The sequence below is a fragment of the Triticum aestivum genome, chromosome 2D (assembly GCF_018294505.1).
Source record: "Triticum aestivum cultivar Chinese Spring chromosome 2D, IWGSC CS RefSeq v2.1, whole genome shotgun sequence".
Classification (NCBI taxonomy): Eukaryota; Viridiplantae; Streptophyta; class Magnoliopsida; order Poales; family Poaceae; genus Triticum; species Triticum aestivum.
Genome location: NC_057799.1, coordinates 452006888 through 452020869, shown reverse-complemented (window position 1 = coordinate 452020869; position 13982 = coordinate 452006888). Strand labels below are relative to the sequence as shown.

The 13982-nt window shown below is 45.9% G+C and overlaps 2 protein-coding genes across 3 annotated transcripts; both read left to right on the top strand.

The window, feature by feature from the left end:
* The first annotated feature begins 5136 nt into the window (after window positions 1–5136).
* On the top strand, window positions 5137–8883 carry LOC123053774 (6,7-dimethyl-8-ribityllumazine synthase, chloroplastic). The gene is made up of 8 exons (XM_044477323.1): window positions 5137–5364; window positions 5444–5568; window positions 5879–5974; window positions 6626–6721; window positions 7239–7317; window positions 7741–7787; window positions 8412–8471; window positions 8554–8883. The coding sequence occupies exons 1-8, from the start codon at window positions 5244–5246 to the stop codon at window positions 8590–8592; spliced, it is 663 nt and encodes a 220-aa protein (XP_044333258.1). The 5' UTR covers window positions 5137–5243; the 3' UTR covers window positions 8593–8883.
* Window positions 8884–9708: 825 nt separating this feature from the next.
* Window positions 9709–13557, top strand: LOC123053773 (ubiquitin-like-conjugating enzyme ATG10). Of its 2 annotated transcripts, XM_044477322.1 has the most exons (7): window positions 9709–10285; window positions 10411–10464; window positions 10554–10613; window positions 11134–11233; window positions 11315–11412; window positions 11538–11759; window positions 11976–13557. In XM_044477322.1, the coding sequence occupies exons 1-6, from the start codon at window positions 10133–10135 to the stop codon at window positions 11721–11723; spliced, it is 651 nt and encodes a 216-aa protein (XP_044333257.1). In that variant the 5' UTR covers window positions 9709–10132; the 3' UTR covers window positions 11724–11759; window positions 11976–13557. The 2 variants fall into 2 exon arrangements, with proteins under 2 accessions (XP_044333257.1, XP_044333256.1); XM_044477321.1 differs by lacking the exon at window positions 11976–13557 and having other exon boundaries at window positions 9710–10285; window positions 11538–11957.
* The last annotated feature ends 425 nt before the right edge of the window (window positions 13558–13982 follow it).

Genomic DNA, 13982 nt, shown 5'->3' with positions numbered 1-13982 from the left:
CCGACAAATGGCTAGAAGCCATGAAATCCGAGATAGAATCCATGTATGAAAACAAAGTATGGACTTTGACTGACTTGCCCGATGAGCGGCGAGCCATAGAAAACAAATGGATCTTTAAGAAGAAGACGGACGCAGATGGTAATGTGACCATCTACAAAGCTCGACTTGTCGCTAAGGGTTATCGACAAGTTCAAGGGGTTGACTACGATGAGACTTTCTCACCCGTAGCGAAGCTGAAGTCCGTCCGAATCATGTTAGCAATTGCCGCATACTATGATTATGAGATATGGCAGATGGACGTCAAAACGGCATTCCTTAACGGCTTCCTTAAGGAAGAGTTGTATATGATGCAGCCGGAAGGTTTTGTCGATCCTAAGAATGCTAACAAAGTATGCAAGCTCCAGCGCTCAATCTATGGGCTGGTGCAAGCATCTCGGAGTTGGAACATTCGCTTTGATGAGATGATCAAAGCGTTTGGGTTTACACAGACTTATGGAGAAGCCTGTGTTTACAAGAAAGTGAGTGGGAGCTCTGTAGCATTTCTCATATTATATGTGGATGACATATTATTGATGGGAAATGATATAGAATTCTTGGAAAGTATAAAGGCCTATTTGAATAAGTGTTTTTCAATGAAGGACCTTGGAGAAGCTGCTTACATATTAGGCATCAAGATCTATAGAGATAGATCAAGACGCCTCATTGGTCTTTCACAGAGTACATACCTTGACAAGATATTGAAGAAGTTCAGTATGGATCAGTCCAAGAAGGGGTTCTTGCCTGTATTGCAAGGTGTGCAATTGAGCACGGCTCAATGCCCGACCACGGCAGAAGATATAGAAGAGATGAGTGTCATCCCCTATGCCTCGGCCATAGGGTCTATTATGTATGCCATGCTGTGTACCAGACCTGATGTAAACCTTGCCGTAAGTTTGGTAGGAAGGTACCAAAGTAATCCCGGCAAGGAACACTGGACAGCGGTCAAGAATATCCTGAAGTACCTGAAGAGGACTAAGGATATGTTTCTCGTTTATGGAGGTGACGAAGAGCTCGTCGTAAAGGGTTACGTCGACGCTAGCTTCGACACAGATCCGGATGACTCGAAGTCACAGACCGGATACGTGTATATTTTGAATAGAGGAGCAGTAAGCTGGTGCAGTTGCAAGCAAAGCGTCGTGGCGGGATCTACATGTGAAGCGGAATACATGGCAGCCTCGGAGGCAGCACAGGAAGCAGTCTGGATGAAGGAGTTCATTACCGACCTAGGGGTGATTCCCAATGCGTCGGGCCCAATGACTCTCTTCTGTGACAACACTGGAGCTATTGCCCTTGCGAAGGAGCCCAGGTTTCACAGGAAGACCAGGCATATCAAGCGTCGCTTCAACTCCATTCGTGAAAGTGTTCAAAATGGAGACATAGATATTTGTAAAGTACACACGGACCTGAATGTAGCAGATCCGTTGACTAAACCTCTCCCTAGGGCAAAACATGATCAACACCAGGACGCAATGGGTGTTCGATTCATCACAATGTAACTAGATTATTGACTCTAGTGCAAGTGGGAGACTGTTGGAAATATGCCCTAGAGGCAATAATAAATGGTTATTATTATATTTCTGTGTTCATGATAATAGTCTTTTATTCATGCTATAATTGTATTGTCCGGAAATCGTAATACATGTGTGAATACATAGACCACAACCTGTCCCTAGTAAGCCTCTAGTTGACTAGCTCGTTGATCAACAGATAGTCATGGTTTCCTGACTATGGACATAGGATGTCATTGATAACGGGATCACATCATTAGGAGAATGATGTGATGGACAAGACCCAACTTAAGCATAGCATAAAAGATCGTGTAGTTTCGTTTGCTAGAGCTTTTCCAATGTCAAGTATCTTTTCCTTAGACCATGAGATCGTGCAACTCCCGGATACCGTAGGAGTGCTTTGGGTGTGCCAAACGTCACAACGTAACTGGGTGACTATAAAGGTGCATTACGGGTATCTCCGAAAGTGTCTGTTGGGTTGGCACGGATCGAGACTGGGATTTGTCACTCCGTGTAAACGGAGAGGTATCTCTGGGCCCACTCGGTAATGCATCATCATAATGAGCTCAATGTGACTAAGGCGTTAGTCACGGGATCATGCATTGCGGTACGAGTAAAGAGACTTGCCGGTAACGAGATTGAACTAGGTATTGGGATACCGACGATCGAATCTCGGGCAAGTAACATACCGATTGACAAAGGGAATTGCATACGGATTGATTGAATCCTCGACACCGTGGTTCACCCGATGATATCATCGTGGAACATGTGGGAGCCAACATGGGTATCCAGATCCCGCTGTTGGTTATTGACCGGAGAGGCGTCTCGGTCATGTCTGCATGTCTCCCGAACCCGTAGGGTCTACACACTTAAGGTCCGGTGACGCTAGGGTTGTAGAGATATATGTATGCGGAAACCCGAAAGTTGTTCGGAGTCCCGGATGAGATCCCGGACGTCACGAGAGGTTCCGGAATGGTCCGGAGGTGAAGAATTATATATAGGAAGTCCAGTTTTGGCCACCGGGAAAGTTTCGGGGGTTATCGGTATTGTACCGGGACCACCGGAAGGGTCCCGGGGGTCCACCGGGTGGGGCCACCTGTCCCGGAGGGCCCCGTGGGCTGAAAGTGGAGGGGAACCAGCCCCTAATGGGCTGGGGCGCCACCTTGGGCCTCCCCCCCATGCGCCTAGGGTTGGGAACCCTAGGGGGGGGAGTTCCCCCTTGCCTTGGGGGGCAAGGCAACCCCTTCCCCCCTTGGCCGCCGCCCCCCCCCCTTGGAGATCCCATCTCCTAGGGCTGCGCACCCCCCTTGGGGGCCTATATAAAGGGGGGGAGGGAGGGCAGCACACTACAGCCTTTGGCGCCTCCCTCCTCCCCTGCAACACCTCTCTCTCTCGCGCAGAAGCTCGGCGAAGCCCTGCCAGAGAGCCGCTACATCCACCACCACGCCGTCGTGCTGTTGGATCTCCATCAACCTCTCCTCCCCCCTTGCTGGATCAAGAAAGGAGGAGACGTCGCTGCACCGTACGTGTGTTGAACGCGGAGGTGCCGTACGTTCGGCACTCGGTCATCGGTGATTTGGATCACGGCGAGTACGACTCCGTCATCCACGTTCATTGGAACGCTTCCGCTCGCGATCTACAACGGTATGTAGATGCACTCCCTTCCCTCGTTGCTAGTAGACTCCATAGATGCATCTTGGTGAGCGTAGGAAAATTTTAAAATTATGCTACGATTCCCTACAGCCCCCTACCATGCCATTCGACGTCCCGCAGCGCATGATGATCTTCAGAAGGATCTCATTGAGGAGTGGTGAGCTTGGAATGGCCAACAAAGAGCATCATGATTTGTGCGTTTGATGTTGATTGTTGAACTATTTGTTGTATTATTGAACTATTTGTTGTATTGAACGATAAATTATTTTTTTGAGTTGTAATAACGAAATTGAACTTGTTGATTTATTTTGTTTGTGTTTGATCTTTTTTGCTTGTGTTTGGAATGCATATGTTGTTAGTGCGAGAGTCGCGCGAGCTGCAGGAGCCAGCACTGCCCGCCGCGCCAAACCAGGCGATGGACGCGCGGCAAAGTAGTTTTTAGCGCGCGACGTGTTGTGCGCCGGTTGGAGATGCTTTAATGGGCCGACCCAATTCAGCGAATACCAGCTAAATCCCCTCAGGGTTCAAAATAGACCGGGATCACAGAGTTTGGTGTGCTAATTTCAGAGATTGAGAGTTCAGGATCTAATTTAGCGTTCACCTACAAGTTCAAGGTTTATTTTGGACTTTTTCCATATATAAAGTATGAAACTACTTCTTCAATAATATATGCTTGACATTTTAGATGTAAATATTTTTTTAAAATACTTGGTCAAAGTTTGAGATATTTGACTTCTTCAAAAAAGTTATATGCACTGCATTAGAAACAAAAGGAGTACATCTAACCAGTCCGAAGCATTTTTCAGCCGAGCACAGCCTATCTATAGTTGCTGCCGTGCCACTGAATGAATAGGGAAAATGCTAGCAGCTGTGTTAAGTTTAGAACCTAAATCCAGATGGATAACCTATGTGTTGGTTATATTACCGTTGATTTGACAAAAGATTTCGTGTTCTTGCACGTTTGAAAGTATAAACTAATTTAACTTATAAGATCAACCGCCTCCTCAGGTGTTAGATGGAGTGCGACACGATCACCCAACCTCGCGCTGAGCTGTGACAGCATCAAGGCTTTTGTTACGCTCGGACACTTTGCAAAAGAAGCCCTATTGCCTTCCTCGCCGAACCTTTTCTTGTGTTGAGGTGCGCCAACCTTTGCAACCAGACTTTCTGTTTCTGTTGTGCTTTACCGGGCGTCCGATCAAACTCAGATCCGACGACCGCTGAGGCGGTCGCCGTGTGAAGAGATATCAGTCGACCGAATCTAGTTTTTTTTCTTATAGTATATGGACCATCTTACCTGGCGAACGTTCGCTGGGAGGGGGTGACATTTGCGAACGTTTTGTTGGCAGTTTTAGTTGTATGAGGGTCAACAGTTTCTTTAGAAGAACATGACAAATTCTGAAAAGATTTATTTTTAGCAAAAATGGCTAGAAGTCACAGTCATTTGATCCCGTGTCGCAACTAAAACTATCAGCAAACAACTTTTGTTTGCCATCCCCTTCCGAGGGAACGTCAGCCAGATAGCATTACCGTTTAGTATTTGAATGTTAGAATTTCTTTTTGTTTGCACTACGATTCTTGATTTTCTTAGACAAAGGCAAAGAAAGATTTCACCATAATTAAATAACCTAACCAACTGGCTAATCCAAGATAACAATGATAGTCATATTACCACCGATCTGACAAAGGCCAATGACTCTTTTGTTCTTGCACTTCTAAAAATATAAATATAAAATTCATTTAATATTCAGCCGTCGGATTATACAGATTTTTATTCGCCTTGCGATTCCAGAATTTTCTCTTAATCTAAATTTTTGTAACCTCGTTTCTCAAACTTCCAAATTTTGACTCGTATTTTTGGTTTGGATTGAAATTCGACCAAAAGCTCATCGTTTTGACCAAAATGCCACTCTGAAACGCACCTAACCTGGACTGCAGTTCTGCACAGGTGAAAAGGCAACACATCTTTGACATCCCCACGACCGCACTCGAGTAGCAGCCGCAGACAGATCTTCCTCGACACCCGCCGGCGGCTAAGGCGATATGGCGACCTCACCGGCAACATCGTCCGCGGCCGCGAGGGCCTCCTCCTTCGCGCGGCTATCCAACGCGCCTCTGCGCGCGCCCAGAGCCGCCGCCGTCTCGTTCCCGTCTCCCAACTCCGGTACGCTCCTGTTCACCATCTCGACCGCTGCTCTTTCGGCGGCCTGCTGCTTTTGATTCCTGCCATTCGATTCGTGCAGCTCGTCCGGCCGCGCTGGTCGCGGATGCTCGGGCTTCCCGGCTCCCCGTCGTGGCCGCAGCCGCCGCAGGGCACCAGCGGCTGATGGGGTCGCTGACCAACACCGAGGGGCTCAGGTTCGCCGTGGTGAGTGACTGCTCCTCTGTGCCGCCACCTCTTGGCCAGCGAGCGACTTTACTTGAATAAGAGACGGTGGTTAATGGCTTACATATAACTAGAAATAGAATCACCGGTGATCAAACTTGTACTGAACTAAGGTTAATAGGATCTTGGCCATGAACAAAACTTGTAACTAGAAATAGAATCACTGGAGACAACAACACTACCAGCATGATTAATAGAGGAAAATACTTGGCAAATAGAGCCACTACTTTCCTGTTTTTCAACACCATTGACCTTTCCATTGTCTAACTCTGGCTCTTTAATCGTCCTGCAGGTTGTGGCACGGTTCAATGAGATAGTGACCAACTTGCTTCTGCAGGGGGCTTTAGAGGCATTCGAGCGATACTCCGTCAAAGCAGAAAATATCACAGTGCGTATTTTTATTCACTTGTTTAAATCGAAGTTGCTTTTGGCCATGTTGAAATGCAAACATATCTTGAACCTCATTAACAACCCATCCTGTGTTCGGTTATTAAAGAGGTGATGTTGTTTGTACCCTTGCCCAAACGAATTCAGTCTCCCAGCTCATGGTTGCAAAAAAGGAAAAAGAAAAACAATGTGCCTTTGGAAGAATAATGTTTTGTTGCCTTTAACTGTTGCTGGGGCCAAAACACTTGTTTCATGAACTACTGCTCATGAATCACCAATTCAGCATGCACCTACTCTTGTTGGATGACTTAACCACTTCACAGGATTAATATGTTGTTCCTGTTCTTTCAACAATCATGTATACATGTTTATGAACTACTTTGATCTTCACTTTGATGAACTTTTTACATGGGTGTAGGGTCACTAATATAACAAATTTATCACTCTAACATAATCTTTGGCATGATGTATCTTTAAATGGGATGTTTTCCATGTAAAGCTTCTCTTAGAAATCTCAGGTATAAATAAATCTACACCAATATACATGGTACATGATGCTTCATCCGCACACTGATTAAAAACTACCTTATTCCTAAATAAGTTATGCAACCATTTTTCCATGCATCACTCTAATTTTCAACTTCTTTTTTAGGTTGTTAGTGTTCCTGGCAGCTTTGAAATTCCTGTTGCAGCACAGAAGCTTGGGAAGTCTGGAAAGTATGATGCAATTTTGTGCATTGGGGCTGTGGTAAGTCTTTGTCAGATGATTAAATCTCAAAAGTCGAAGAGACCAGCATACTTTTATGCCCTTTTCTTCTTCCGCTGTCTATGAGGTAGAGGCTATCGCATTATCTGTAATTTATAAATCAGAAAATCACAATAAAAATCTGGATAAGCTGTATGCTGCTGACATGTTCTATTTACATGTATAACTGTCTTTAGGAGGCTTTCACATACATCTTACTGTCTTTTAACATATCTTAACCATGATTCTGTAACTTGTGGGAAGTTATCTTTTAAGCAGTGTAAGGACTTCCACATATATTGTATTGTCTTATAACATATCTTAAGCATGATTCTGCCACTTGTCTGTCTTTTAAGCAGTGTTAGGCTAGCTTATGCCAAGTTTGCTAAGTATTTCCCTCTATTAATCGTGCTGGTCGTGTTGTTGTCATAGTAATACCAGCTAAAACCTATGCTTCGCAAACCCATAGTTATCGTGTTGCTGCTATTTGATTTCTATGGTCTTTGAAATTGATTTGCAGATTAGAGGTGACACAACCCACTATGATGCTGTTGCAAACTCTGCTGCTTCAGGTGTACTCAATGCTGGATTGTCTGCTGGTATGTTGCTTTTATCTCTTAGTCTCCTTTTATCAAGCCAGTTGGGTTGTAGAGAACTTATTCTGTGAGTCCATTTATGTTCCAGTTGTTGTATTTCTTGTTAGTAAGGTCACTAAGGGTGCATATGGACATGGGTTCACATTTAATTTTCCAGCTGTTGATAGGTATAACTAGATGGGAAACTTTTTGATAATTATTGATGCTCAATGAACATACAAAGCTAAAACAGCTACAGATATCCATGCATGTCTTGTATAACTTAGAGAATTATGTACCCAGTGACTAGTGTGAGTAAAGATTATTTGATTCGAAATTGTGTCATCCGACGAATTTACCTTGTGTTGTTTTCTCTGTCTGGTGATTACAATTTGCAGCTACTTAAAATTCAGAATCTGGCTGATTGCTTCTCTAATGTTACCACAGGCGTCCCCTGCGTATTTGGTGTTCTGACCTGTGATGACATGGACCAGGTAATTCATGATTCTGTTAACTAGTTTGCAACAGCATCATAGTGGGCTGTGTCACCTCTAATCTGCAAATCAATTTCAATAGCATACATATCTTCTGAAATGTTCCATAAAAGCATAATTCTGTATCCTGTCTGGTAACTGTTTCACCCATTTACTTAAGTTAGCTACTCCCTCTGTTCACTTTTATAAGACCTTGAAGACATTTCAGACAATGTGCAAAACAGCCCATTTTGAGTTGTCTGAAACGACTTACATAAGTGAACGGAGGAAGTAGTTTTTCTGTATCATGAATGATGCTACCATCAGAAGAATAGTATTTCTGGAGGTAACTTGGATGTTATTGTTCATGCTCCTGTGCAATATGTCAATTCAAATAGAAGATGCCTCTCTCCGCTTGCACATACTGATAAGTGAAGCAATCCTGTTGATATGCGTCCTGTAAAGTAATGTCAACTTGGTTCCATCGTGTGTGTAGTATTGATGCAGAAGTGTGAATTGTCCTACTTGCTTTATGGCGCAATTGCCGTGCGCATAATGTGATCGTTTTGCGTCTGTCCGCTTCGGTCCTTGCCTAACCAATCTTGTGTGAAAATAAATGCTAAATCACACACATCCATGCTGCAGGCGCTAAATCGTGCTGGTGGCAAGGCTGGAAACAAAGGTGCTGAGACCGCCATAACTGCTGTAAGTACACCATTTGCTTGGGAAGTGAATCAACCTGTATATTTTCACTGTCCACCTGACGAACTCCCATCTCCTGTTGTAGATTGAGATGGCCTCGCTGTTTCGGCATCACTTAGCCTGATGACGCCGAATGCTATGGTCGGCGAGCCAGCAAGATTTTCTCCCCTGTCCGCGGCTGTCGGAGTTTTTTTTTTCCCACACTTGTTTCAAAATTTCTTTTTTATTGCTGCAGGCTAGTGTTTGACGTGTCGTTTTCTAAATTATTTTGGTCTGTACGTATGTACTCTGATTGCCTGTTCGCCTTTGCCCGCAAGAAACTTGCAATTCTAGAGCATGAATAATCTTTTTTTCCTGCAAAAAAAAGAATATTTTTTTCCTAGAAGCATGAATAAACTTTTTTCGCTGTGCCCTATTTTTGTTTCGTGATGGGTGTCTGGGTAATGTCTATTGTAGCCTTGTAGGACTGAGAACAGGTTGGGACATGTATGTATGTCCATGGTTGTTGGCTGGGCGCCTGTGTTGCATAGACAGACAGGTTGTTCGTGTTCGGTGGTTCCTCCCCGGTAGCGATCTCCACCCGTCCATCCTCCACCGCGGCCGGCTGTGCAGCACGTCTCATGTTACACGTCGTAGGTGCCGTCGCAGTGGCATTGCAGCGGAGCCGGAGAGCTCGCTGCATGGGCTGGCACGGTAGATCAGATGAACCTTGGAAAGAGAGAATCGATGTAATACGAGGTACTTGAGGGGCCGTTTCGTAAACCTTCACCTCTCCGGGACTCCCTGCCCTGCGCCGGGTATCCAGTTTATCAGGGTTTCTTTTAGAAATGTGCAGTGATACACAATTTCACTCTTCCGCCGGAGTCGGAGGCACGTCGCCGACGAGCCGACGCTGACGCACCTCCCACCTCGGCCACGCCGCTGCCGCCCCAGCCGTTTCCTAAGAAAAATCTTGTAGAAATTTTATAAGACATAATTTTTATAAAAAAAATTCCTTTAGAGCTCTTTGATTGGTAGAATGAAATCCTATTCTTATGAAAGAATTCTTTCTATCCTTCACATTTCATAAAAAATAAACATTAGCCTAGACTCAATAAAACAAATCCTATAATGTGAATCGAAGGGCATCTTCTTTCTTATTCCTACTCATAGAATTTGAGATACATGTCATTTTATTTTTTATAATTTTTCTATTCCTATGATTTTCCTATGCCTAAACCTTCACCTCTCCGGGACTCCCTGCCCGGCGCCGGGTATCCAGTTTTATCAGGGTTTCTTTTAGAAATGTGCAGTGATACACAATTTCACTCTACCGCCGGAGTCGGAGGCACGTCGCCGACGAGCCGACGTTGACGCACCTCCCACCTCTGCGGCGACGCCGCCGCCTCCGCCCCAGCCGCGCGCGCCTCCTATCCAGCAACGGCCCCGCGTTCTCCGTCCCCGCCCGCCGCGCAGACCGCCACCAGCCCACCACTAGTCCAATTCGAGAAGGACTAGGTTTGTTTCCGAGCACAGCACCGCAGCCCGCGGGACTCCGGATCGGCGACGGAATCTCGATCGATCGATCGACTGGTTCGGCCGCTGAACTCAACTCGTCTCCAAATAGAGCCAGGGGGGATTCTTGACCGCCTCGTTGGTCGTTGCTTACCGCGCTCGTCTTCGCAATGGGGAGCTCCTCCGCGTGCGACGGGACTCTGTCACTCGACGAGTTCAACGCCTCAGCGAAGGCCCTGGTCACCAAGTGGAGGGGGATTGATGTCGACGCTCTTCCCGACTGGGAGTGGAGGCCTTGCCGCAAGATGGGGGTGCCATCTGAGGTCAAATGCTCAACAGACTTGACCTCCTCATCTCTTTGCTATCTCTTCTGTTATTTTTTATGTCACTGTGCAAGATTTAGGACTGTGAATTTGCGATAACCCATGGATTGGCTTGTTTTCTGCAGACAGAGGGGTTTGTAGCCCTCGAAGGAGTCTATCGAATTCGTGCAGGAAGCCAGGTGGGCGGGCTGTTATTTTCTTTGGCTATCTGATAGTAATATGAAGTTGCGCGTTTTAGTAATTCACTGAATGTCTCCTTCTGGAACAGATTGAGGAGAGCAGTGACGACCCTGTCCCTGATGATGATGTTGTAGGGCATGATACCTCGGTAAGTTTTCAGTGGGTATTTCTATTCCAGTATCATATGTTTCTGTTACCAGCATGTTGCTATATTACATTGCTCTGCACCCCAGCTGTTTCATATGTTCAGTATATATCTATCCTATAAAAGTGTAGCAGTTTCATCAAATCATTAAATAGCCGCGTAAATCAGCAATTTGAATTGACCATACCCCAGAGACTCAGTGACTTGCATCGCAAATCTATTATGAGCACACATGAGAAGAAATGTAAATATCTTGTAGCAACCTATAGTGATGCACGATGCCAAGTTCCAAATTTAGTTCTTTCATTTGTGCCTGTGATTTTGGGGTGGTAAAGCACGGAATAGAAAGGATCACATTGGCCTCGCATCATTTACTAGCTACTAGTACTAGTTCTCAGTTTTTTCTGCAAGGGCTGAGATAACTGCGATCCTTTTCGCGATAAACTTTCAATTTCTTATAAAAGCAAAAATCTTCAGTTCCTAATTTAAATATACGCCAGCCATGATTTCTTTCTCTTGGCAGGTTCAGAGCTCTAGGGATAATGTTCATCTTTATGATTTCCATATTGTCTACAGCTTTTCTTACAAGGTTCCGGTGCTATACTTTCAAGGTCTTCAGGCTGGTATGCACATTTCAGAACATTACTGGATATTTACTTCCTCTGCTTCCTTTTTGATAGCCAACGTCTGCAACTTGTCCTTAGGTGGGCAGCTGCTAACTTTAGATGAGATAAAAAAGGATCTTCCTCCTCATTCACTTCAGTTGTTAAACGAATCAAAGTGGACATTTATTACTCGAGAGGTATGGACTGTTTGTAGCCGATCATTGATAATGATATGTAATACACATACATGCTTTCTTGTTTACTAATCAGTTGAAAGCTTAGACTCATTAAAAATGATTGAGCTGTTCTTGCACTCCTACAGGAGCATCCCCACCTAAGTAGGCCATGGTTCACCCTGCATCCATGTGGAACCAGTGACTGGATGAAGTTGCTTCTTCATAAACTGGGAGATAAAGATCGATCTCTGCAATACTTGCCAGCATGGTTATCTGTGGCCGGTCAGGCAGTAGGATTGAAAATCCCGCTTAAGCTTTATTGCAGTTCATAGGTTCACTCTTCTCCACTATGTAGTACTACTATTTTGGTGAGTAAAATGGGAAGTGTCCACCTCTTATTTTGCTTTGCATATGTTCAAACATTTCTCTTGGTAATTTGACCATTTTGCAGTGTAATAACTAATTTTATTGCATATGCACGAATGGCACAGTTGCACATACTGCGGCATAGTTGCAGCTTTAACATGATGATTTATCCTTGGGCATGTAATTGGTTATTATTCTTATATCCTTTCGTTTCCCAGATTTGTTTAAAGCTACTTGCTTGAAAGAATCATGCAAGCTGAATATCATCAGAATTTAGTGAAGATGAAGATATGATGGGCTGCTGATGGAAGTTACCAGTCAGTCAATGCTCGGCTCAGTTAAGAAATTTGAAGTGAAAAAAATAGGAACATAGTTGAAACAGCAACTCTCAATTGTTGCGCCGTATTGAGGTTCTTTACTGTGGATAGGTGCTGCAGAATGGTATTTTGTCAACCCATTCAAAACCTTGGAGTTTTGAAGGCCTGGATGAAACCCATTTGAATCGTTGGAGTTCTCAGGGCTTGGATGGCTCATCTGAACTACTCGTAGAAGCGTCAGGCTACCTTAATTCATGGAGACATGCTTCCCATTCCCAGCAACTCAGTCATCAGTCTTAACCTCACTGCAAATAAGGTCCACTTGTGCTCCATTATGATATCCTTTTGTTCTACATAGACGATGGAGTGTTCTCATTGCCAGAAAGAAAAGGCCAAGTAGGTCAACCTGAAATTATGTGGATATGACAATATTCAGCATCTGAGAATGGATTTGATGACTCCATCGTGCAGTTCCATTCCTACATTAACCAACATGGTCTACGAGGCTAGGAGAAACAGACATGGTGACAACTTGGACTAGCGAGAAGCGGCGGGGACGAGGGAGACAGGGGAGGAGCCACCCTCCCTCCGAGCGCCGGTATGATGTGGGTGGGTGACCGGTGGTCTGGTTTTGGGCCGCGGGAAACCGTTGGCCGGCCCGTTGGCCGGCCAAGCCTGGCAGCAGCGACGTCCCCGACGCCGTCTCCTCCTTGGAGGTGCTGCAGAAGGTCCTTCCCCTTTCCACCCCTGTTCCTCCTCCCGGGTGAAAGCCCAAAATCCGGCTTGGATTGGGCGGCGACGGCGCGCTGTGCGTCGTGTCTTCCTTGGGGGCGCCGCCTGGGGAGGGTTGCGTTCAGGTGAGGGGTTCAAAGGTCGGAGCTTGGGTGGCTTGGGTGGTCCGGTGACGGCGGTTTCACGAGTTTCGGCATGGCTGTAGGCGTCCCCGTCAGCTGCCTGGCAATGCTCCTCGATGGCCTGTCGGTTTACTTGATGCCTCTGCTGTCTTTCTTCTGTAGCTGCACCTGGTGGTTTTCCTGCAGCTCTCAGGCGTTCTAGGTTGTGGCGATGCGGCAGTCGCGGAGTGCTCGAATGTTCAAGTGGTGATGTGCTGCGGCTGCTCCAGGTCCCGAAGCTGGCACGTCCCCTGCTCTAGGGTGAGCGTCTCTCAAGTCCGCCGGGTACGGCGCCTTGCAAGCCATGGCGAGAGGGAAGGGTCCCTCTGCGGCGAGAGAGACGGCGGATGTGTGTTGTCTTTACTTGGGCGTGGTCGGGCTCACTTGCCACACTCTGTTGCAAGCAGGTCCTCGTCGTGCTCATGTGTGCCTCATCCCTAGATGGATGTTTGGCTGTAGTCTTCGGCTAGGACAAGCTTCGTGCTTTGTTTTCCTGTATTCTTTTTGAGCTTATGCGACCCGTTGAGTTGTAAGCTTCCTAGAGTGTCCCCTTGTATCGTTTGGTCGTGGGGTCTGTTTGTGTTTGTATTTCCTGGCCGGTTGATGGCTTTGTTAATTCAAAGCCGGGCTCTTCGCGAGCCTTCGTTTTAAAAAAAACAACTTGGACTATCCCATTGGCGTCCTACGTGGAACCAAACGGACGCGGGATTTGTCAGGGGCTTAGGCCAACCCTGTCATGGGCTTAGGCCAACCCCAACACGCCCCCCCAACCCAACCCTGTCATGGGCTTAGGCCAACCCCAACACGCCCCCCCAACGGACGCGGGATTTGTCAGTTTGGGTCGGTGAGGCGGACCTCGAAGTGCGGTTTTATCTGCCAGCCCTGCGCTTAACACAGACGGACACATTTCACATTTTAACTAGATTTTCAAATAAAAAATAAACAGCCCGCAGATTACATTAATTACAACATATAAAAACATTAAATTAAACTAGATTTAATCGAGTTGGCGTCG

Coding starts and splice junctions, on each gene's coding strand:
- LOC123053774 (XM_044477323.1), top strand. CDS start 5,244: ATGGCGACCTCACCGGCAACATCGTCCGCGGCCGCGAGGGCCTCCTCC. Junction 5,569..5,878: donor AGGGGCTCAGGTTCGCCGTG/GTGAGTGACTGC, acceptor ATCGTCCTGCAG/GTTGTGGCACGGTTCAATGA. Junction 6,722..7,238: donor TTTTGTGCATTGGGGCTGTG/GTAAGTCTTTGT, acceptor ATTGATTTGCAG/ATTAGAGGTGACACAACCCA.
- LOC123053773 (XM_044477322.1), top strand. CDS start 10,133: ATGGGGAGCTCCTCCGCGTGCGACGGGACTCTGTCACTCGACGAGTTC. Junction 10,465..10,553: donor GAATTCGTGCAGGAAGCCAG/GTGGGCGGGCTG, acceptor CTTCTGGAACAG/ATTGAGGAGAGCAGTGACGA. Junction 10,614..11,133: donor TTGTAGGGCATGATACCTCG/GTAAGTTTTCAG, acceptor TTCTCTTGGCAG/GTTCAGAGCTCTAGGGATAA.